The sequence below is a fragment of the Neodiprion pinetum genome, chromosome 1 (genome assembly GCF_021155775.2).
Source record: "Neodiprion pinetum isolate iyNeoPine1 chromosome 1, iyNeoPine1.2, whole genome shotgun sequence".
Taxonomy (NCBI): domain Eukaryota; kingdom Metazoa; phylum Arthropoda; class Insecta; order Hymenoptera; family Diprionidae; genus Neodiprion; species Neodiprion pinetum.
The window spans coordinates 39,302,161-39,328,564 of record NC_060232.1 but is presented as its reverse complement, the minus strand read 5'-3'; the positions used below and the strand labels follow the sequence as shown (position 1 = coordinate 39,328,564).

Here is a 26,404-nt window from a genome sequence, read left to right as displayed (position 1 = left end):
AGACAGATCGGTAAAATTTAATTGCACATCTAGGTTTATCCTGTAGGAGGTCAAAGACCTGTTCACAGAAGAAATGGTACACTCGAACTCCTGTTAAAATAAGACTCACATATAAAAGACAAAAAGATACCAGACCATTTACATTTCTTCTTGATAATTATTATTCTTTGATGGTTTTCTCCTCCGTGAAAATATTACATAGCAACATATTTTCAGTGGAATTGCGAGTGAATCGAGCAGGAATAAAGGTTGTAGAGAAAGAAGTAGCCGAAGGAAAATAATACACTGCGACGCGTCTTACGATCGGTATAACGATGTAGCGTGATGGAAAAAGTTGTTTCGTTAACCATCGAAGATAGCTGCAGTAAAGATGCCCACGCACAGCAGACTCGATCAGCTGCACGAGGCAAAAGTTTATGTAAATGTCCTTAGCGGTCTGCGTTGGGCTTTTTGACGCGCTGATTCCTACGCAGGAGATGCAGGAAAAAAGCTCAGAGTCGGTTATAGTACAGCTTTCCGTCACAGTCGCAAACCACGTCACGTGGGCGATTTGCTTCTGGAAAAACACCGTAAAACTTTTTTGCGACTCAAACTCGACGAGGATTAGATTCCCAATAAGAGCTTAGAATCCGAGATCGTGCAATCGATTTACCGCAGTACTTGTGCGTCTCTTTTTCGGTTTTTCCAAATGGCTGAAAGAAGAATATTTCCCAATTTAGATCCTTTATCTCGACTCTTTTTCAGCTCACGGTTTTTTTTTTTGCTGGAATCGTAGGATCTGAGGAAAATATTAAGGTATCATCTTTGTGCCAAATTTGCGAAAGTAGAAGCAAAAACCACCGTACCGTTGAGGCCGTCCAACTTGAGCGTCGGCAGAAGGACGTTGCAACTGCGCAATCATTGTCCACGCGTGGTACGGGAAGCGGAAAACGAGATGAAGGATTGTGCAAGCGTGGAGCATCGGCATCGGCCGGTTTCGGTCCGCATAATACGTGTACTCCGTGCGTACATACGTTGCGTACGTTATACGCGATACGCATGGGAATTGGCGATGCATGCGCAACGGGTGAACGGCGGCCGGATGCACGTTGCGGTTATACCTGAGTATATTTTATCCAGGCATTCGACTACGTAACGGTGAGTAAATGCGCGTGGCGCAGGGACCGAATCTTTCAACGAGATACGGCAAGTTTTCGAGGTTAGTTGTCTGCCATCATTGGAATTCGAAACATCTTTATTTCGGGATGGATTTGAACGGGCTTGTACGTGCATATTGTTCGTTCGGAAATGAAGGACCTGTCCAAATTTGAAGCTATTTGAAGCACTCTTTTGTCAGATATAACCGATAATGCTGTGAAAACTGATAATTAAGTGAACTCCTTCAATTGGGTTATAATTGGTTTTACATCACCTTCGGATCATGATGAAGACATTTTTTCAAGTGCTTGATCTAATAAATTTGTAGACTTTCGAGAATGTTATTTAATTGTCAATCTTCCGTACTCGATACTATACTCTCTAGGAAACTACTGGGTAATCAATTAGATAAATAAAGCGCACTTCGCCGGGACTTCGTTGAACGGCAAAGTTTATTTCTGTCCTAAAAACTTGAGTAAGGTTACCTGATGCAAATTCTGCACCGAAACAACTCTGGGTGAATCAAGACTGAGTTGAATCTGGTTGTTAAGAGATGTGGGATGGGTTCTTTCGGAGTGGTTTGGTAAAATTGAGATCTTCGTGGACGAACTGTCGGTTGGAGGAAGGGAAGCTTGACAGAAGGTGAAGAGTGAGAGGAAAGGGGAGACTTGAAAATTTAGGAATATAGTTGGGAGCGGACGTGCTCGTGATCCGGAGAGATATACCTCGGGGAACAACCGTTCCAGAAATTCTGCTCCATGCAACCTGAAAGAGAAAGAGAAAGAAGGGGTGCTAGAGAGGCTGATTTTGTCATGGAAATTAGATTCCGTATTGGTTAACAGGCAAAGTGGAATTGCCAATTCATCTGCAACGGAAAAAGTTGCCTAATGTTTTTCTCGTTTTTCGATTTCTTCGGCGAAAAACGCATCTGTGCTTCTTTCCTACCTACAACGATTTTCCCAAGTATGAATAAATGCGTCGAAAGAAGTTTGTCTGGTTCTGGAATTCGGTGATTGCAGTCTATAATGCATCAGTGCAAGTTAGTCCAAACAAAAGCAGAACTCTATTGAATCACATGAACAAGGCATGGCTTTACACGCACAACGAACATAAAGTAAGGTTTAGAGATAGCTTTCTTATATTTGTTTTCACGTACATTATAACGGCAGAGAAAACTGTGCAGAAGAATAAGGAATTGAGGAAGTGAAAATATACGTTTTATAGTAGGTCAGGTGAGGTCGAAAATCAGTGTTATTTATACCTCGGTGACACGGTAAATTTATCAGACTGGCCCTTCGCCTCGTTTAAACTTGAATAACGCGCGAACCCTTTTATACTCCTGAATATCGTTTCGACACGCACCGCACGCCTGAGAGAAAAAAAAAAACTATGCGTTGGTGGTAGCATAATTGAAGGGTCAAGGCAAAAGCAAGGCGGCAAGTTTTCGTGCCTGTGAGTAAGAATTTGGAAACCAGATTTCGCGACATCATTTCAGCAAAACTGAGTTTTCGTTAGCCGTTTACCAAAATCGTTCAAGAATCCACAAGTTCACGTAATTATTATATTCATTTTCACGAACACAAGCCAAAATGTTCGCAAAGTATCATCGAATACATTAATGGGTATAGGTGGAAGAAATAATAATCAAGAACCGATCCCCGGCACCTTTAAATACCTTTTACGTGCCTTCAAGAGGAGTCGGTAATGCCAAGACAGATTCCAATTAATTCACTCCGTCGAAATGGGCCATAGCTCGCTTCTTTCCGTTTTGTTTCCTATCCCATACTCGCCTCTTCTCTCTTCTCTCTTCACGTACAGGAACCCCGGACTCGCTGCAGTGATGCGGTCCGAAAGTTCACCAAACAGGCATCCAAAATATCTCGTTAGCAGGAGCCAAGGAGTTCCGAGGGGCGGCGGTTGGGCCGAGGACCGAAGCCTGGGAGGCTGATTCAAGCCGCATACATGGCATTCGTACAAAAATAGTCTAGTACATTACTCGTCCACGTTGCCCCGAAACCGAAACCGAACCTCGGCGTTAGTTATGATTATGAACACAATAAACCTCGCCGACAAAGTGAAGCCAGCCGCTAAGCGAGACTAGGTTTGATGTGATTCTCGGAATCGAACAGGGTCCGATTCACAAGAAGAAGAAGAAGAAGAAGACACGGAGTTCGAGAACGGAAGGACCAGCCGCTGCCAAGCCGATCGTGTACACCGTAAATTTTATCGTTTTACTCGAAATTGATTTTTCCCTACCGCGACTCGCCCATCGGCTCAAGCCCGAATCGAGCTTGGGCCTCATTCTGGGCCTGGGTGGTCCCTGCAGCCTCGCGCCGCACGTGTTGGTACCCCTATAATCTGTGTTGGCACGCACACGCGATTCGACCGCCCCTTGCGTAACGTGTCTTTTCTCTTTTCCTTTCGTCCCAGATTCGTTCAGTCTTGGAGATGAATGCTCGACCACTTTTGTGGTCCGTTTTTCATCCATTCCTTGTGAAAACCGCAAAATTACCGTTTCATTCGAGCCCCGACTCTGAAGACCTGTTTCTCTTTATCGACCACCGATAAAACAGCATGCGGGATCTTCATTGATCGACCACGTTTTTTGGCCCTTGCCAAGCCTGCCGAAGATCGATGATTCTGATGGTAACACTCACCCAAGAAACTGATGAAGATCCGTAAATCGAGCTGTTCTCCAAGGTGATGATCCAAATCGATTTGAAACACTGTATATGCGTTGAATGCTGACATAGTTTTACAAGGGTTAGGAAACGCGTTTAACGGTACGTTATAACTTTCGAGCTGCGGTATAGAGTGAGAATTTTGAAATCGTTAAGGTATAATGGAACGACGCGGTTTATTACGAAATAAATATAACCGACGATGTTTTAAACACGCGGAGCGCGGTGTATTGTTCTATAATAAATTATACGAGTATACTAAACCCTGGCATCTCAATCAGCCTACTTTCCTTTTGGGACGATCGGTTTGGTTTAGAGCCGAGACGCTGCTTCTGCTTATTTGCATAGAAATTAATTATATCCAAACGCGCCGAGAGTGAGAGGAAACAAAATAAGACGAGAGAAAAATATTTCAGGTTAAAATAAGAAGGGGTAAATAATAGACTTTGAAATTTATCTTACGTCTCTGAAATGAATGACCGTCTAAATGGATTTGAGAAAATATTAGAGTCCGGAATTTTACTGACTAGAAAAAGGTCAAATTTCCAGATACTAACGCCTTGAATAATAACTAGATAGAATTTTCGTAACTTAAACCATCAAACTGCGGTGGTGGAGTCTACGAGCAAAGATTTCCAAGTACAGATACAACGATATAAATGATGCTGGAAGAAAAAACAGGGAATTCAATTTGGCTCCCGGCCCCCACCTGCGGTTAATTAAGGTGAGATATCGGTGCGGTCCTGCAAAATACAATAGAGAGAGAGAGAGCGAGAGAGCTGAGAGAAGCAGGTGAAATAAGATACAATGGGGTAAAACCTCGTCAGTCTGATACGAAGGGCTGAACCTCGAGCTGCGGCGAGGGATGCTGAATGCTTGGGTCTTAAAAAAAGTGGCTCGATGAAAACTGCGCTGTAGACAGGACGAGAAGAAGAGAAGAATTATTAAAAAAGAGACGTACTTCAACCGCAGAAGAAAGGGTTGGCTTCCAGAGAGACAGACAACTGTAGGTAAAAAATATCCTGGAGAATTCTCTTCGGTATTGCAGAGGTTACGGTTTAATCAAGAAGGTTGATGAGTCAAATATCGATACGTCTTACATTGAATTTATTACGAGCTAGTTCTCCGACGTTCTTAATTCATCAAATTATCGCATTTGTTAGCCACGAAGATTATCTTTAAAATGCTTATTTCGAAATCGCTGCAAGATGGTTGAAAATCTGATAAGTTTGTTCGATTTCACTTTGCGCCGGCTCATTTTATTCGGAATACTGTTTCCTACAGACTCACTGAAACAGATTATCTATTCTTCGATAGTCAAACAAATCAATACAGTCATTCGTTGATCCTGATCAATATCGGTACGATGTTGTCAATTTAAATAGTCCCGATACCAAGGTGATATCAATAGCCTTTCAGTGAATTAATTTCGTCCGAAATCCCTCGTCCTCTGGTCTTTTAAGAAGCTGCCTCGGAAATATTGGCATTCCAGACACGTTCTCGCAGCGGCTTGTGCATCGACTGCGATCAAATCTGATTTTCCCTCGGTCTTCGCCACCGCGATCGGCGTCTCTTCGCACGCTCACGTTCTCAGTTTTCGCACTCATATCTTTCCCTTTTCTCCTCTTCCTTATTCTTACCCTCGTACTTCTTCTTCTTCTCCTTTTTCCCCTTCTTCCTCTTCACTTCTATCCACTGGAGCGAGACAAGCTGAGTATAGTAACGGGAATAGAAGCAGAATGGGAACGAAGGGCGTCGGCACGCCTGACAATTTGCTCGAAATTCAGATCGACAGCTTCTCGACAAAGCCCCGCGGATCCGGATGCCTGTGCCTTATATCGAGGGTGCAGTGCGAGCTTTTTTCACCGAGACGAGGCTCTTCATATTCTCGCTAACGCGCTGCCTTCTCTTCGCCCTTTCTGTTTTCAATTATCAGCGCGTTTCCCTGCGGGAATGGAAAGTCAGAAGTATCGAACGTAGATGCGGACGACGAATTCAAAGCTGGAGTGAAAACAGCGTGAAAATCTTGACGCGCTTTCGTCCCTCGAGTGATGAATCCGCATCGCGCCAGTAGGAAAAAAAAAAAACTTTTCAACCAAATAAATTCCCCTCTCTATGACGACTACTGAGTATGGAGAACGGAGCACCGAGACTGAGAACCGAGAGCCGAGGGGTTAACAAATTATTCTCAGATCTGGGATATTTGATTTGAACGTGACTGGATTTAACGAGCGCACGCCGAGGTCGAGGACGCGACCATAGAAAAACTACCTTTTTATGTATACATACCGTTTCGAATACCCGCGTCGCTTATTCAATCGCATACTGAAGTATAATAAAATGAATTTACCCAACGTCGTTCCAAATCAGGAATAGGTGGGTGTTGTTTTTTTTCATTCTTTCCTTTTCTCTCCCGTCCGTTGGACGCGAAATTGCGAAGAAAATTGACCTTCCACAGAAGTTTTACAGACACTCGTGTAATCTTCGTGTCTCTTGATTGAAGCCCGCAAAGGTCAAGATAAAAATTTACCCCATGCAGCAAAGTTTGAAGAGGATTCAATTTTGCTCGAAGGGAAACAAATGGGAAAACACATCTCACCAACGAATCGTTGTATAATAATTATTCTCGAATTTCGTTTCGATTTGACAAAACCGATTCATAATTATGAATCACCGAGTTACCTGTCTTTAATTCGCACCCCAGCAGGTTCGGTCTAAACTTTTCATAAGCTAATGACTTCGGCGAGGTGGAACGGGGAACTGAACTCAACGTGAATAACCCTGATTATGCAGGCGCACGTTCCAACCCTCGTTGAGATATTGAGGGTTCCGCTCTCTCGAGTCTCGAGGCAATGAAGAAGCGCCGTTATTCTTGCATTTAACGATATTTTCTCTGGACGATGGCGCCGAGAGCTGCGAGTAATCCTTTTCTCGAATATTCCCTCAACGCCGAGCGTCAAAAAACGCCCCTCGTCGCCGGCGGTTATTACGCTTTGATAGCCTCATGGCTTGGACACAATCGGTCCTCCGCAATTCGAACCGAATAATTGGCCGCGTACGCGACGCACTCGGTGGCGATGCGCGTCTTGCAGATTTTTACTGCCTAACCCACGACCTCAATTTCGCTCTGGCAATCCGCACTGGAAAACCATGACCAAAGGCGCTGACTCGTTGGCCAGAACCCGAGGCCCTCGCTCGATACTTCGCACTTCCAAAGCCCGAAAAGTTGGAGTTCAATAAATTATCGGAGGACAATGCTCTGACTGCGTATACCGATGAAAAAAGCTCGCACCCACCCTTGGAGGAATATATGTAGGTACGTACATTGCGGCGTTGGCATTTGCGATTAATCCATATCACACCCATCGCTGATCACGAGTACAGACTCGAGATGGTTTCGGTGTTGTTGAACGGTGATGATCGATGCATCAGCTGCTCAAGCACAGACCAAAGTTTGCGGTGCATTGCGTGTAAGTGACGCATTCGGGAATTGTACTAGCCGGCAGATTCGTGGGGAAACTTTACAAATATTTATCCCTGAAATTAAAAATGCGTACGCGGTGGAATGCTCACGAAAAGAGTCAGCCGAGCATGACGTCTGAATACTCGAATCGAGGGCAACCCCAAAGTCCCAGCCACATCGCCCCGGGACACATAGCTGGAAGTTCGTTGTGCAAATGGATTACCTCCATGCTCCTCTCCTGCAGACGTGAATAATTCACCTGCGTGAACGCTCCGCCGGTCACACCTGTCTTTCGCACATCACAATGTATCAGTGATTGGTGGTGAGGAAGAGGATACGAATGTCAACTGGAAATGTCCGAAAAGAATGTCCAGGACTACGTGTAACGGTTCCCATGTGTTTGAAATGAAAACGCCTGCAGCCTCCGATGTTGGGAAACGAATCTACTGATTCGACGTCGGTCAATTTAGCCCCCAGATTGCGGTATACAATATACAAAGAGCCAGTGTCCGTACAAGTGTCGGTATCGCGACCCTCGAAGTACGTCGTGGCTCGTAAAATCCAAATGCAGCGGTCATGACGCTCTTCCGCTGGGACGGAGAAACGGCGCGGATACACGCCGCAGAATAGAAGGCGGCTAAATTCATTAGGGCGACATCGATACAGCTCGCGCAATTTCCACGCGGAATATCAATGGCCGGACAACTACCCTCGTAACACAATATATTCGAGCATCCAATTCCATCCGCGTGTCCAGCGAGTCCGTTTGAGCCGATGGAATTACGCGCGTAATTGCAATTGGGTTAATACCGACTGTAGAAGGCATGTTGAACAACACTTCAAGCCCCGAAATCTAGACGTCGAATTAGAATTGGTGACCCAAAAATATTCGACATACCAGTTTCGATGAGATGATTCGAGTTTTGGATTCTTGGCCCAGTTTTGTTGGCTCCGGCCCACTTTGCGCCGTCCAATTTCACCAAAAACATGATATTTCGACGCGACCTGTTTCACCCCTCTCAGAACATGTGGTGAAACAACGTGCATGGTCAACGCTCCGCTCAGTCGTGATATAAGGCTGCGATTATTACCGCTATAGATCATCCGGTAGAATGTGGCGTGTAGGGCGTGGAGGTCGTTCGGGCGGCAGCGCTGACGTAGTCAGATACTCAGATCGGACTATAACGGCTGTCAGGTTCAGAAATAAAGTTCACACTTAGCCAATAGATCCAAGGGGGAAAAATGAGAACCTCTGAGCTAACCCCGCGGACTCTTTCATCGTCTCTCGACCACTCGTGGAAGACCAACCGACCCCTGCACGAGCCCGAAACCACAACCGTCAGACTGAAGGGTCCTGGACACTTTGGGATAAATGAATGTTCCTCAAAATACGAAGCTCCCTTCCCGTGTCCAGCTAAACATCCATTTCTATTCCTCCACTTCTGTACCTCTCTCCTCGTTCGATGGAAAGACGTTAATGAATGCTCGACGATATTGGACCGATGTACTGACATCAAGATTAATAGGGACAAACAGGGGTTGAAAGATGCGAGTCTAACAGTCGGTACAGTCGGTAATGTTCTTCAAAGGTCACAAAAAACCAATTTTCTCTATCCTCGATGTTATCTTACGTCTATAATTGTCCAGCTTCATAATTGTGTCAACACGCCACTGGTCAGCCTCTCCACTGATCATACCGTGAGTAACGTCCGCTCCGACCTATGAAATTGTATCTTATGCACATAGAATTCTTGCTCTCCATCTTGTGCATAGCAAATTTGAGCACTGATTTCCGTCCGTAACATCTTGGATAAGATCAATGGTGTTTGGCCTACACTTCTTGAAGTCTGAACGACGTACCAAAGTTAGTCAAGATCCGTGTCATGGCTGAGACCTGTGAGCGAGGATTCTTGCAAGTTGACTCCAGCCTCCGACTAACTAACATTAGAATTAGTATCTTGTGGCGAGAGATGGGTGCCAGAAATCATTTAGGAAAGCTGTCAGCCTCACGCTCGACTCAACTCAGCAGCGCCGCTTGCACTGCACGTGTCACGCACTCGACCACCGAGGAGTTCTCCATGCACGTGTCTAGGAGCACGTCGTGGAGCCGGTGCAGCAGCTCCTCTCCTCACCTCTCTTCTTCCGATCTGCGCGGCAGTCAGGACCGGGAAATACGCTGGCAGGAGTAACTGGAGCTAGGAGATCAAAGACTCCCGACGTGTCACGAGCCCGAAGGCTAATGATATATGCCACCCGAACTGACTTTGTATGCTTGATGGCCGGATGGTCAAATAGTTTGTCGCACTGCGTGCAGCCTTGTGGAAAGCGTCGGAGGAGACGTTCGCGAAACGACGTGAACGGGTCTCGGAAACTTGGGAACTATCCGCGTCAGAAGATTGAATCATTCGGCGATCTTTGGGTCTTCGAGAACAAACTGCAAGCAACGAGAAGAGAAAAGCTCAACTGACTCTGTTTACTGGGCTTATTTAGAGCACAACATTTGAATCGAATAAGGCACATTAGACTTTCATCGTCTTGAACATTTCAACTATGACAGCTTTTCTCGAATTATTGATACTTAAAGGTGTACAATTTGAATTTACCCACATTTATCTCTCTTAGATATTAGAAATATTATTTTAGTCGTGTTCGCCATCGTTGACGAAAACAACACTGCTGCAGGGAGCGTTTTGAACTGTTCTTTCTCTTTTTCCAGTCGATGATTCAAACGGTCCTGCCAATGCATGCTTAAATATTCACTCCTGGAACTAGATCAGGGACCAAAGTGCCTCCTTCTAGTTTCGAAATAAGCTTCGAGGGTAGCCGGTAAAGTTAAATCGATCCGCTTTACCCGTCTGAGTAATGAAGGATTATACAAGCAGCTGATTTGAGAATTAGTGATCATTAATCGTTTGATCGTGTTTGCATTTCGACAAAGAGGCAAATCCGAAGTGAAAGTGGAACGACGATCCCTATGTACGCATACCGCTTCAACCCATGCCCTTCCGGGAAATCACAACGGCATCGATTCGGATTGCTGGGTAAATGTTAGTCCCAAGAGTCAAGGATGAGAGAAAGAAAGAGAGAGATAGAGAGAGAAGCCCTACAGCCGCGCAAAGTACCTCTGAGTAAATATAATTGATAGCTGGATGGGTGGATGGGATCCGTGGAAAGCTGTCTGACAGAGAAGAGAGACAAGTCCTTTGTCGCGGAGTTGAAACACGCTAAGCGGTGGTATTTCCGGGGCTGCGGAGAGGCAGGTATCTACCATCTATAACTAGATTCTTACAATAGGGCGACACGGTTTCCCGAGAGATAAAACACCTGAAATCCTCCTAGATTAATTCGCCTCTTTCGCACGTCAATTTTCGGGAAACTCCGAAAACGCTGCCACAAAGTCCCCGGCTTTCCAGGTCTTGATCGCTTTCCGTTTGCGCGAATTACCGCCCCGAGCCTTTTTGCACATCAAAGGCCCTCCTTTTCCGCCTCTCCACGTCTACATTATGCATATGTTGCGTGTATTATTCCAACCACCCGCTCGCCCCGTTCCTCCGCTTCATACAGACGTGCCCCTTATTCTTCGACTCGACTAAACTGATTGCAGTGAGCGTTGGTGTACACTTAACGTGTTGGATTCTGGCCGATTCAGGGGCACCCGTATTTGGCTCCAACACGAAATTCGACGAGGACCGCTTGTCACGTCGGTAAGCTGGTCGGTAAGTCGGTCAGTAAGCCGGTCGGCAAGAGCGAGAGCCAACTTCTCGAGTGAGTATTACCGACGTATCGAACGGTTCTCATTGGACGTCGTGTTTGATTGTGAGCCCTGGATGCGTGCCCCGGATCGGTCAGAATTCAACACGGTGAGTGTACATACGTGCACTGAGAAAAATAAAACGTTGAATTTACCGTGCGGCGGTCACCGACGGTGAAATAAATAATTTAGTTCGTGCGATTATGTCATTGGTGATGCGGATCAACTGATTGGTGACCGATGCAAATGTTTCGTTAGGCCATCAGGTACTTAGTTGAACCGATTAAATTATCTATTCTCTTTCGCAGTGTGTACGCATATCAAGAATAGAACTCGCTCCACTCTTGCCTGCCGCCCAAAACTCTTATCCGCAGAATTTAATTCCGGTTTTGAATATCTGTGAAACTGACCCAAATTCGGAAAATGCAAGGTTCTGTCCATTCCGCAATTTCGTGCTGTTCAGATCGCAATAATTATTCGGAAAACGAGAAAAATTCAAATACTCCGAGAAAAATTTTTGCGTTCTCCGAAAAACCATAATACCTAGTCTTAATTGCGTCAGACTGTCTTCTTCATAAAAAAAAAATAATAAAAATACAAAACAGGTCCTGAGAGACTAAAAGCTTGCATATCAAATATTTAATCTGGGGATCGATTGACAAATCACAATGTCACTTGTTTTCTGCAAATAATTCTGAGATGGAGAGAGTTTTGATTGTATGAAAACACTGAAATTATTTACGTTGCATGGTTGAATAGATTTTTGCACATGGCGGGAAAACTGCACGTGACAGTAGATTTATCCGCGATGGTAAATGGTCAATGAATCAGTTAATTGCCGGATAATCTCGACTTAATTAAGACCGTTATGTATAAATAACACAATTGTGCGTATAATACATTATGTTGCAGCGGTTGTGTGCAGGTTCGTATAAAAGTTATCCGACGTATAAGCAGATTGTACGGCAATTAACGTTGTCCTCGTAAACTCGGGCGGCTGCTGCAACGGTCGACAAAAAGTCCAACAGGTATAACCTGTACGGATGCGTATGCACAACCTGGAAGGCACCTTCACGCCCAGGTGTTCGCCTACGCATGACGTCACGTCGACCCTAACCAGCACCTGCGATCCAGGAGGTGCCACCCTGCGTGGATGCTGGTAGCGTAATGTCCTCTGAGGAGGTGGATAACTTGGAAATGAACACTTCTCGCTAATCTGATAACGAATTTTTTCTTAGTAAGCACGAACAGAAAAATAGAGGGTGGCGACAGACTGGGAAAACCGGAAATGGTCAGTGAATAGTCAGAGAATTACATTATCCCACCAGGAAAATTAAATTTTTTCCTGGGTTTTTACAAGAATTATTAAAAAATGCTGACTGTCCTTCGTAATATCGGTCAAACTTGCTTGTAAAAATAATATTGTTCTATTTTCATATCTTCCCTCTCTTCTTATGTAGTAATCATACTCTTATCGACCGAGCAATAGGAAGAATAAGGGCAAGTTTTCTCGGTCGGTAAGAGTAGGAGTACTACATAACCTTAACGGTCGTAAAGGCCGTTTAACATTTCGCTAATTTGGTTGAAAAAGGTGGATATGAGTACTAAAATTTTTGTTGTGAATTCTGAATATGTTTTCGTAAAAACGTCGCACGTTACAGTCAAGAAAGTTCCGGGGCGTTGAACGAATAATTTCGTAAATACAGCCATTCAATATCGCCGACGAGACTCACTTTTTGTTGAGAATGTATAGCCAGTACATCCTTTACAAGCTTTTTATAATATAACTCAAAAATCATTTTGTCAGATTCAATGGTTCGAGCCTCGTAGTTCTAAGCAGTAATCTTCTTAATGGGGTCTACTTGGATCTTTGCACGCCTACGGTACAATCAAACGTTAATTAGCCCGTGAAATATTAATTATCGCTACAAGGGATGGCACCGGGGTGGAAACGCCTCGCCAGTTTACCGACCACATGTGTGTGCAATATGCAACCAGCCGTGGAGCGGTTGTATAATACATATTGTACACAGGGGCGAAAGGGATGAACGAGGGGATTCCTCTGCGCCTCTTTAATAATTAATCGCGGCATTATAACGCCATGAACTTGGCGTAGCCGTACCTGTCTGTAACAGCTTATTTGTTCCCCATTAATTGGTATTCGAAACCCCGATTCACACCCTCTGAAGCTTACGGGAAAAATCAATTTCTCCGCGTGCCGAAGGCGAACGTGCAGAACGTTAAATAACAACGACGCAAGCAAAGTTCTGTCCAATCCGGGTTGAACTAAGAATTATTGGCGTGACTGTTTTACCCGAATCTGGGGGAATCAAATATCAAGGAGGAATTTCGTCGGTTTTTATGGGTGTATCAAACGTACAATGCAGTCAAGAAAATCTAAAGAAAGAAATATGATACGACATTGGTTTGAAAGTGCAACTGAAGTTAATCGAGTTGAATTTAGTTGGAAAATTATTCTCCTGACACACGTAAAATTAAAAAATCATAAATTTTAGCCATGATATGCACAATTATTGATTACTTTGAAGAGATCCCATTATCGAAACACTTCTACAATGATAACATTGCATCGTTCGACCTATTTTAATAAACTAGAGCTCATTTTATTCGATAGAGAATTCTTTACAAATCTACAAAATAAAATTTTTGATTACGGTGGAGTATTTTTCATCAAGGTGTTCGTTTACTTCATCATCACTTCATATGTTCATCACTTATAATGATTTTGCTGATCATGGTTTTTTGATCAACTGAGAAGCCAATTAGAAAAGATGATTTCGTTGATTTGTAGAGAATTTATTTAAGATTAAAATGAGCTGTACAGTTTAGTAAAATCGTTGAAACGATGCGATTTTTACGCTATAAAAATGATTCAATACTGGAATCATTTCAAAGTCATAATTAATTATGTTATTGCAACTAAAATGCATGGTTTTTCAGAATATTTCATATTCTGAGGTAACATTATTTCAACCAAATTCAACTCGATGAACTTTAGTGGCAGTTTCAAACCTATGTTATATCATACTTCTGTCTTTACAACTCTTTAACTGAACTGTTTGGACTTGTTCACTCGGTGTACAATTCAGATGACCGATCGCAGAGTTTAATTTACTGGAACCTGATTTCGTTATTAATGCTTTTTTTCATTAAATTCATCGCTGTTACAGGTCGCCGTGAAAGTGATCGACACTGGGGCGATCCGGGAAGATTACGTTTTCAAGAATTTGACCCGAGAGGCGAGGCTCTTGTCGAAACTTCGTCATCCGAACATCGTTCGTCTCTACGAAACGATTCAGGTCAGTGCTGAAATTTTTCTATGCATATTTTTCGCGAATATTTGCCGTTGTTGCAATGCAAAAAAAATTTTCTACTTTCCTCAGAACATTTACGATACATTCTCGAGAAGCTGCTTCCAATTTTTTTCAAAACATCCCTATTATCCTCACAATTTTCTCTATCAAGTAGCACGCAGACTTCAATATTTAAGCCAAAAGTCGAGCTTTTGCTCAGACAGAGTTTGGCATCCACTTCTTCTCTTTTTAACATCCCGATTCGGACTGCACGGGTCCCATCAATTCTTAACGTCATGTGATACTCCTACCTTTACCGACCGAGCAAAATCTTTCACGAATTCAAACCCCTTGCAATCGTGAGTTTGCTCGGTCGGTAAGGGTAGGAGTACTGCATGACCTTAAAGACGTACCTGATACAAATGCTGGTGTAAAAACACGCGATTCTTACACGAGTGCATCCCGACTCACGGATCGGTGCAAAATCGTTTCGCGACTCGCATAAGAATCGAGTTTGCCAAAGGGCGAAAAGCGAGACGCCTTCGCTGATTAAATTACGGAACGGAATACGCTTAAGGCCTTTGATCATTCGTTCGCTAAGAGGCATCCGGCGCTTTTGGATCTACATGTATGCCTGCTCGCGATTGAAGTTTATTACCGCCTGCGCCGCGAATTATCCGTATATTCGGATACGTCCGACCAATCTTCCGGGTTTAAAAGCGGGACGGTTATCATTTTGGATAATTTCATACGCCAGTAATTACGGGCACGGGTGAATACGTAGGAATACGCAAGTGTAAGGGAACAACAAACGAATACAATATATCCCGGATATCCTCGAGCCTCTCTAATTCCTGTGTATTACGTTATATCTACCTACCAATTCAGAATGTGATATTCAAGATTTTTATCACTGAAATTATACCGCGCGATTTTACAATAATCTCACAATCAGGCTGCTATCCCCCGATTTATTCCTTCATTTAATCTTCCTTTTATTCCACTTTTATTGCATCAGTAACTGGAAATTCGGCTGCATTGTGGGTATAATTAACGATTGTTTCCGATTGCGAGAAAACAAATTTATCTCTTGGAATCGAATTGTTTTCAAGAGATATACGAAATACCGATAAAGATCGGTTCGAACTTTACGCGATGAATGCAATTTGTTTTCTTCGTACTGCAAAACTATTGCCTTTTTTTATCGATGTAAAAATACTTAACAGCCTACGTCAATTTTCCGTAGTAAGACAATGAAAAATGAATTACAGAAAGTAATTTGATCCAGGCTGAAAAAATACAACGAACCTCCAAAGAAAAGACACATGATTCCCTCGTTGTTAATTCTTCTGTTTATTTTGGGAAAATTTACACATTCGAACATTCGAAGGCATAAAACCGACTTAGAAACACCTTTTGATTCATACTCGTATATTATCGTTTAACACCCAAGCCAATTGCTTTCAATATTCAGAACCGACGTCAATCAAAATTCATTTCTACATTGAAATCCAGAAACATCTTTGAGTATATTATTCTACAACCTGTCCGAAATGTTGATAATTCGTGAGAATAATTTTACTGTGGTAAAAAATTGTAAGGACGTTGGTCATATTTTTTATTTCGTTTTGTACCAAAATACCAAACGCATATTTACCAAGAGTTGACAACATTGTTTTGAAAAAAGAATTTTAGTAATTATAGAATCGAAACAGTTTTGGAAAATCATTTTAATTTTCAATGAACTTAAATTTCAACATCTTTGATTCGACCCTTTTTCCGAGATTTTCGTGACAGTTTCTGTTAATTCGAAGTAAAAGAAATTGAATTGCAGTACCAGTTTTGTGTGACAAATCAAGAATAAGAAAAATTAATCGCAACCGCCGGCTACTTTCTCAACTAGTGTATAACAAATTTACCATCAATCTTGATTTAACAATAAGCCCAATCCACAAATTGTTAAAAATGTGATTTCATAAAAAACGTAAAAGCTTACATAATAGTTTGCGCCAGTGGAATCAAACTACTATACCATAACATTCTTCTCATCAACCTACGGGATAAAAAAATAATTACATATTACGTATTTATATAACCGCGAAAATGATGATGTAAAAAAAAAAAGTATCCGATAAACGAACGAGTAAAGTTTGTCCGTTTAACCGAGTTTACCATTTTGTACAATGATTAATGCAGATCGAAAAGGTGTGAAGGGTAATTATAATAATCGAGTCTGCCTGTCAAGCGGCGAGTTTGATGATGGATCGTCGAATCGAGCTGAAAAATGACAGTCTCTGGACTTAGGGTGAATACGACTTATATCGCCAACGGAATATTGATTGAGCGGCAAACGTTTTCCTCGGGAAAATCGTTTCAACCCTGTTGAATGCCGCGGAGCTTCTGCATGATTCAGTTCAGAGGCTTGGAGACCGACGGAAGGGACGAACCTGCGGATCGATGCGTACGTCACGGGAGGCGATAACCGCCTGGCGATTCAATTCGAGGGGAAACCGGCTCCCGAGAGGATCGAGGGATCGACGGATCTACCGATCGATCGATCGATCCCCCGATCGCCGGCAACTTGCGGCAGGTATTTCGGACGGCATTGCCAGCTGTCGGTCGGAAAAACAAGGAAACAGAAGGGATAAAGTGACGCGTTTCGCTGTTGTTTGCAGAGTCTGCATGTCTCTGGGGGAAATTCTCCGGCAGGCATGTAGGCAGGTATATTCACGCTGTGTGAATGATGCGCCTCCTTTCTCGCAAAGTGGCGAAGTTGATTTGCGTCAAACTTTCCCGGCATTCGTTTCCAGCCAGCTGCTTCTTTGGTATAGATTTAATAAATTATCGCATATCTTATGCGATCTTTACTCAATTTTACAAAGTTTATTGCGTGCTTCCTTGGATGTTCCAGACTGTTAAGAGGATGCTACAGTCCGTCTTTACCGACTGAGTCAGATTACATTTATTTTCACAGTTGTCAAAGCACTGATTGATTAATCATTTAAGTTTTGTATGAAGCGAAGGAACTTTGTTCGACAGAATGAAAATTTCTCGTTACACTTTAGAATTTTTTAATAATTAAATAAATATTTATGTGAAATTTAGAAGATAATTCTACCTCTATAATGGAATATATAAAATCAGTGCAATACTTTCTAATTCCACTAGACATAATTATTTTCGATTCCGTTGAAGTAACGAATAATTTCTCTGATCCTAATAAAAGTTTTTTGTTTTTTTTTTCCTCGCTTGTGTCAAATGAAAGTGATTTATTTTGTAGAATCAAAAAATCACACGATCAATTTTGCTCGATGCAGCGGTACAAATAATTAATTACACAAAAATACGAATCAACAAGTATTTATTCCAATCAATTTGAGAAGTTTTACCGATTTTATTTTATGCAACGGTTTCCATAACAATCCCGAACAATGTTTTCGGAAAAAAAAATCGACTCAACTCGAACAAAAAACAAATAATAATAATAATTACACTTTACCTCCTCAAAATTCTGTCCAAAACATTTTCCCCTCAAGTTCCTCTCAATGCGCTGAAACTTTTACCCACGAGCAATTTGTGCACAAGGTACCTACTATTAAACCATTATTACAGCGGGGATCGCGTGACGGAGTGTAGAAGATACAAAGGTGTACCTACATAGATACATATAACGTAATGTCTACGTGCGAAAGAAACACTTACGTGATTGTCTTCTGTTTCACGCCGGTTAATTAATAAATTACACCCGTGTAGCATGTAATATCATTCCTCCTGTATTTACGTGCATATATCTACGTATGGGTGTGGATAAAGATTGTAATGAGCAATTAATCGGAGTATATCCGGCATTATTTATTCACTTTGTACATCAAAACGCGTGTAATCACATCACGCGCCTTGTAAGAATAATATTACATACGCACATACATACATGCATATATATATATATATATATATATATATATATATACATATATATATATATATGTACTTACCGGCAATGATCAAGTTACGATTAGCTAATAACAATTATACATCTAATTCTGTATCTTAATTCTTTTTAATTACCTTATTATGTTATTATTACGAGCGTAGTGTTACAGTTGTAAGTTCACGCTCACGACTAATTCTCCCCGATTATGTAAGGCGCCATGGCGTGCAACCTGCCGTGCCGAATACCTGTAACCTCCACCTGCAGCTCACCTGCAATCGCGTGCGCCTCACGTAATATTCACTCAACGTTTGCAGAGAGGGGGTGAAAAAATTCTGCCACGTCATACCTCTCGAGTCGATATATGTATATAATTCACTCGCCTTGCACCCTCGCTGCATGACGCAGGCGATCTCGTTCCAACGTTTTCTGCTTTTCAACCTGTCGAATTAACCCCACTGCAGGATTTTCCAAATCACGTATAGAAAGAAAAAAAAAAAGGTATGAAATTTTTATGAAATCTTCTCCGCCCGTTGCATCAAGTCCGAATTCAGAAGCTGTCGCAAGTATTTTGAATTTGAAAAATTATCAAATTCCGTTATAAAAGAGAAAAAAAAAAAAAAAAACTCTACGCTTGAGAAAAAATTTTCAATTCAACGTAATTGTAATCTTCGTACATGAGTCAAGGATTATAACGATATAGTCACCAGATACGAAATTACAAATAGAAAAGAAACTTTTCACACCATTTTCTCGCGAATATTTTCAATCTCTTAACAAAGTCTGTTGGTAGAAAAAAAAAAATAATAATAATAATGATGGGAGGTGAATAAAAAAAGATTGTCCGAACGATAAAGGCCGCACTGTTATGATAAATATTTTAAAAAAACCGAGGAAGTATTGCTGGGAGTCGGTGTAACTTAAAGTATTAAAAACCATCGTGGCCGTAAGTATAAGGCGTTACATTATCGCGTAAAGGTATATCGTTTATAGTTATTATACCACGTCTCATTTTACCGCGATATAAGACATCGGTGCGAGTCGGCGTCGAAGGGTGGAAAGGGGGAGTAGTGGAAGAAAAAGGAGATGCTTGCAGGGAGCATCTGTGCCTGCATGAATATATCGCGAAACACATATCAAAGGTATATCCGCGCTTCTCTTTCCTGCGGAGCGATTTTCGCGCCCTCGGTCATATACCGAGTAACTACTTGGCGGGATGAGGTGGGGGGGGGGGGGGGGGGGGGCGACATTGTTACTTTGCAGGGCGCAGTAAAAGTGTCACGTGACGTCTTTAATATCGAAGATTTTTCACGCTCTCCGTATAACGTTTACTGCGGCCCTGCGTCAATTTTACACGTTATCCCCCTCCGTTCCGCTTTTTGTTTATCTTCGTCGATATTCGATTGTTTATTTTATTTCGCAGATCGAATGTCCGATCATTCTCACCCTCTGGTAGTTTCCTTTTTTTTTATCCTCCGTTATTCACTGCGGCGGTAATTTCGATACTGCAGCGATGGAAAACTCCAAAGTATATATATATATATGTGTGTGTGTACATATAGAAATTTTTACCCCAGGCTCGGATTGTAAGAATGTTGATTTTTTTTATTCTACATTTTGATCATTTACGCGTCGCGAATATTTTTACATTTTTATACTTTAACCGTTTCGCAAAAAATCTCGAAACGTTGCAGAAATATTTTCTTCTTTTTTTTATAACTCCTACATTAATTGCTTTATTTTAACAAATCAGTGTTCTAGCGTTCTCGAGATTCTAAAAAAAAATCTCAAACATTTGTAAATCTATATTAATCATGTTGAGACCAGATATAAGGTTCAATTATTTCATCTCAATTTTTTATCGTGTTGCTGAACAAGTTTCTGAAAATCAATCTCACCAACTTTTCTTTTTATAATCTTGTCAGTATATTGTTCTTTACGAAGTCGTAAATCATTCAGAATCTTTTCTCAATACATTCAAAACGATCGACATACCGATTTTTTTAAATTGAGTACATATCATTAAATTGCTAAAAGGGTTCAAGAAGTGGAAATTTTTATACTTTTCTATAATATAAGGATATCAAAACGTTAAGAATATTTTAATATTGTTGATAGGTGAAGTACGATTCGCATGAAAAATGTAAAATTTTAAAAATGCCATCATTTGAAATAAATTCTGAAACAAATTAAAAATTGCGAGGTCGGTCGACTTTTCTTCGTTGATTAACGAATGACGATCCACGGCTATTTAACAATTCAGCAAATGTTTCAGTGCGGGTCGGTGTACTACTTGGTGATAGAGTTGGCAACGGGTGGCGATCTCTCGACTCACATAAAAAACCAGCCCCTGTGTCGCCTCGATGAGAAAACGGCAAAGGGTTACGGACGGCAGCTCGTCTCGGCCCTGGAACACATGCATTCCAGAGGAATCGTCCATAGGTGAGTGCTGTTTGATTTCCGGCTGAGTCGCCGATTGTCGCATTCGTTTATAAAACTGTCTTCAACTGGGATAACGATTTCTTCTATTTGATTTTTTATCGATGTATTTTGCCAGAGAAAGTTTTTTGTTTCGATAAAAAACAATGGCTAATTGATAAGTGTGACAGGATTTTTAGCTCAAGTCTAAGCCGAGATGTCTCCAAAGTCAAAAACCGTACTAATTCCAGTTTTTTGCAGGGTATTTTTTTTTTTTTGGTCTTTTAGAAATAAGGTTTTTCATGGAGGTAATCGTGTATTGAGTATCTTACTGTAATACACCGTACGATAACGTACAGACCTCATGTTCCAGAAGTAATGGTAAGTATTGTCGAAATCTGAAACAGTCCAATGAGTATGCAACGAGGTGCGAAGTAACCGTATAAGTATATGTGATAAGAAAGGGGGTAGATAAACTGGGAGCTGGGTTTTCTTGGGGCGGGGTTGAAATTGCAAATTTGAAAATTTCCGAAAGCACCAAATTTCGAAATTTTTGCTGGCGAGACTCAAAGTAAAGAGATCAAACCTTGACGAGGTATCAAAGTTTCGAATGGTCCAAAACCCGACGATCAAAGTTCCGAAAGTGCAAAATTCCGAAAAGGCAAAAATGAAAAAATTTAAAGACCTGAAACAGCGAAATTCCGAATGATTAAAGATTGTCAATTCTGTGAATTTCTGGAATTTCTGAAATTTCACCACTTTGATCTTTTTTTGTTTTGGATTTTCGATATTTTTACGTTCGGAATCCTGGTCATTCTGATTTTCGGTTTTTGCTGATTTTTTGCAACAACTCGTTGAGTAAACTACGCTGTGCGAGTATATTTAAATTTTCGGAATTTTACTATGTCGAAACTTGATTTTTCCAAATTTCGCTCTATCATAACTTTACTTCTCGGAACTTTGCTCCATCGTAACATGAATTTTCGAAATCTTGTATTTCGGAACTTAGCGCCGTCTGGTTTCCGACCGTTCGAAACTTCGTTGTTTCTTCAAAGTTCGATTGCTTTACTTCGACTTTCGCCACCAAATAATTCGGAATTGCGCGTTTCGGGAACTTTTCAAATTCGTAACTTCAGCCCCGCCCCGTTCTCCCAAAAGCTTCGAGTATACGTTAAGCAACATTTTCGTGTCGTACAAATCGTCCGATTCATAAGCTTCAGATTTCTCGCACAGGCAATAAGACGGGCGAAGGTATCCTTTCGGATTCTGGGAATAGTTTTCGCAGGGTGTATGGAAAAGGGAGGGTATATAAGTACTGCAGTGCAGCGGGAGTGACACCCTCGAAATTCTTCGGTGTAGGGTTTGTAGAGTGACACGTAATAAGGAGGAACACGTGACGCCAGCGCCGGAAGAAGACGAGAAAAAAGGGAGAGAACTTTGACGACGGGGTGGAAAATTGGCGAATATAAAACAGCCGAGAATATCGGGCACATATATGCATATATATATATACATACACATATAAGCAATATTATCCGGCATCTGCTGATGCCCTACATATATGTATATGTGTGTATAGTATAATATTATTATAAATGTTCGCTAGGCAGTTTGTTTTTGTCAAAACTGCAAATTCTCAATTTTCCCTCAAGTTGATAGATCACTTCGTCGAAATTCTACCGGCTCGCCTTTAAATTGGGCAGCTTTTCTCACCCTCGCGACTACCGAAATCTCTGAGCGATATCACGACGCGATATTAACGCGTCATTGAGCTAGCTAAGTTATATCTGTAAGTCGAATTGAGGAAATAATTGTCCAACATTGTCAAACAATTTATTGTATAATTTTCGACGTGTATAAATTTATGCAAAAGTGGTTGAAATTTTCATTGACTGGTAGAGTGTACAATTTGTACTATTCGGAGGAACGTATTGATGAAAAAATGAGTACCGAAGTGACAAAACGTGCTTTGAATTTGAGGAGGGTGGCACTTTTTTCTTTCTTTTTTTTCTTACTTTTTTGAAAGCGACAATTTTGTGAACAAATGATCTGCGCGTAAGGAATTTCGTAATAATTCTGTCACGATATATGAACGTGTATATTTTATCCCCCTCAGAAGCGGCAAACTCTGATTCATCATTCCGCAGCTCCTTCGATATTGAGAGGAATTTTCCAAATAGCAAACTGGAACTCAGACGCGTGCATATATTATACGATACTCGTTTCAATTCGACGATTTGAGAATAAAACCACCCCAGCCGAGATAAAAATCGTGCAATATTCGATGGAAAATGTATACTGCAGGATGAGTATTTCTCCGAGACGAGGAAAAGTACAGGATCAAGACTCCGGAGAGCTTGGCTCTCGCGAAGTCGTAAAAATGTTCGAAATGCGAAACCCGATTCTGTGCCGAGTTGAAATCGGAATCGAGTATATCGCCCGCCTGCTGTTGTGACATGGAAGCATAATTTCAGGAGCCGTTCGATTCGAGTCATAAAAGCTCCGTTCTTTCTGAAATTCGCACATTCAAATTCGCGGGAATTACCTTATTACAGTCCAACCATTGGAAGCTAGTATCCTCGGAGTGTGTTTTATTTCAATCATACTCGTACGCCGCACGTGGAACTTGAGAAAACCGATCGAACATCATCACCGTGACGACGAGAGAAATCCCTGAAAGGAATTCGAGGAACCGAGACGACACCCCATCATGGAGATGCGTCCTTTTTAAGAAGATCGAAATTTGCAAAGAAACCGCAAACCTGCAGGTACAGAGACGCGAATTATAGGAGTGGGCGAAAAGCTCGAGCCGACAATTTTCTACCCGCGTTACCTCATTTCAGCTGATCCAGATTAGTCCGCGGAGGGCTTGCAGAAGTGGGGGGAGAGAATAAGGACATGAAAGCACCGGCTGGCTTAGATATTCTTCTATTTCGTCCGCTCGCCTAAGCGCGTGCCCAAGACGAGCGATAGCTTACGTGATTACGCATTCTTTGTGCCGCAGGGGCGAGGGCGAGAGATGCAGGAGATAAGGGGGGAAGGTCCTGCGGGATGCAGGATGGGAATGAAAGGCCTCTGATCCTTACCGGGTAATTGATCCACCGGTTCGCCGATCTTCCCGGCCTTTCTGCACCCGGAAGGAGGAAAGAAAGAAGAAAAAAAAGAAATACACCCAATTCCTCTCGATCCTCCCTTCGCTTCTGTCTTACAGCTTTCGTCTTTGGCGAGAAGAGAAAACGGGAGGGATAGAGGAATTATCTTTGGTTGGGAACCAGAACGCTTGGATCTTCGCCTCTGGAAATCTTCTTTTCGCGAAGGAAACGTTGTTTCATTTTCTTCGTTACCCATTTCCGTGAACCTGAAATTTTACCTCGTGAGCTTTCAATGCCAGATATTTTTTTTATCATTTTTTCGATCCTTGTATCTAATTTAGTAATGATTTATCGTATTTGTTCCGCATGTAGATCAGATTTATTTTCAAAACGTATCATGTTCATGTAAAATAATGGATTCGGACAGGTTGTCGCAGTGCGTAAAAACCAATTTGGTTCTTATGTTTTTCAGATTTTCTGAACACTTGATTTTTTCGTTTGTTGTGTTTTTTCTTGGAGTTTGAAAAGTGGAATGGTCACACAATATCGGATCCATAGAGAAGCAAAGACTTGAAATACAGTAATTTAAAGCTTAAATCGAAAGCCAAATATAAAATAGAATCGGCAGGGAATTTTATACTTTGGGTTTTTGCATTTTCACTTTCATATTTTTCATCTTTCTAAATCAACTTCAAAATTCCATAACGGTCACCACTGTTATCTCGGAATTTTTTAATCCCCATTAGTGTTTGCCTTTGGTGTCGTAAAATTCATTTGGTCATTGAAAAATCTGAGAAATGAGTATCTCCATTCAATGAAGATAAACAAAACTTGATACTCAGATGCACGACTTTAAATATTACAAGTACGATATCTACAAAAATCTACTCGGCGAATGTCGAAAATGTTTGTCGAAATTGTGAGAAAAGTAAGAAAACTAAGAAGTACGTGGACCAATCGATTCTGATGTAATGACCGAAGCCCACGGTGGTTAAACCACTTCAGAAGATATTCAACGGTGAAAATGGGCGATCGAGCTTGCGGGGCCGGGTCGGGATTAAATGAGGTGGTGAAATTTCATTCGGGCGCGCAGGAAGTCTCGCAGTGGCCTGATTAGCGCAATCCCGCTAATGCCTGCCTGACCCGTCCCGGCTCACAATCAGTTCCCCGATAACTAGCGCGGTTCTTTTGCGGATTCCGCGAGCTATGAAACGCCCGGTTAACCGTAATCGGCTCCCGCGAACAAGCTGAAGAGGGAACACTAGGAGGGAGGACTAGGAGCGGGGTTCGTTTAACGGCAATTAACTCAGGGGTGCCCGATATCGTCCCCCCCCCCCCCCCCCCCCTCCCCCGCCAAGAAGAAAAAGAATAAGGGAAGTAGTTGTTATAATCAACCGAAAAATGAAACGTTGAGCTTTTACCGGATGTCGACGTTTCAAGGTCTAAAGAATCACCTATGACGATTTTTTGATGATTTTCTTGGTGTGTGTGATAAATTTTTTTCAGATGACATCTGAAGAATTAATGAAACGGATTTTTATGGTTTTGGTCTAAATAGATGGGGCTTTTCGCAACTTGAAAATGATCAGATTTTCGATATGATTGCTACAGTAGTTTTTGAGTTATTCGATTAACAATATCGATAACAAAAATATACCGATGATGTCTGGAGTGTGAAGGGTAGAGGCGAGGAGGACTATCTCCGTGTATGAAAATTGTCCGTAAAGTAGGGGAAAATTAAGATGGCGTTGCTGTAGCAAAAGTTCCGGAATGCATCAATCAGATTTTAACACTCATCTCGGTTTTTGGCGGACACTTTTTCAGTAGAAACCGTATGAGATATTTCTCTTACTTCTACCCTTTGACTGACAATGAGCTTTAGATTCCGTCGGTCGTATAGTTCTTGTGTTGTTTGAACTACACAATGGAAAAAACAAAATTTCATTTGGTGAATTTTATAAAACTCAATGTTTTTGGATTGGGTGTTATATATTTTCACGTTCATTTTCCGCGTGACATAACCTCGCTCGTCAAAAACCAGAAGGAGCAAATAATAAAACGTTCGATGAACCGATTTTTCAATCTATGGTAAAAACTAATCAAAACTCGTCCACGGGATAAATTGATTGCTGAACTGTGACCGAACAAAATTTATTCTCACGGGGTGAAAAGTTGCGAGTACCAAATATAATAGAATATTTTATAAAGTTGACTTAGAAAAAAACCGTCCATGATTGTGAAACTATTAATAATGCTTTAAAAATAATGATCACAGTTTTTTCTTTTTTTTTTTTTACTTCGGAACAGCTAAAATTGGTTTAGAGCTTATGTTACCTCGGTCAAAACGACGCTGTAAACATGTAGCGATACTACCTCACCGAAAAACATAAAACTCTGTCGCCTTATCATCATTTTACCGTCGTACAAGGTGAGGATAAAATTTAAGAACACGACCTCTGGCACCAATCCGCGTTATGAGTTGCCATCTAATTGTTTCCTTCTTCAGGGATTTCCCGAGCCTCGTGAAATCAGCCCCTTTTCTTTCTCTCTTCGCCTTTCCTCGCTCGTTCCTTTCCTTCGACACTTCACTGCAACCCTTGCGAATAACAGCTTGTTA

At 41.7% G+C, this 26,404-nt stretch overlaps 1 protein-coding gene across 1 annotated transcript in view; it reads left to right on the top strand.

The window, feature by feature from the left end:
* Nucleotides 1-26,404, top strand: part of LOC124224863 (MAP/microtubule affinity-regulating kinase 3-like) — a 171,569-nt gene that overhangs the window by 107,422 nt on the left and 37,743 nt on the right. The window contains exons 3-4 of the mRNA XM_069138195.1: nucleotides 14,224-14,352; nucleotides 20,553-20,719. Of these exons, the coding sequence (XP_068994296.1) occupies nucleotides 14,224-14,352; nucleotides 20,553-20,719 (296 nt within the window). The remainder of the gene's footprint in view (nucleotides 1-14,223; nucleotides 14,353-20,552; nucleotides 20,720-26,404) is intronic.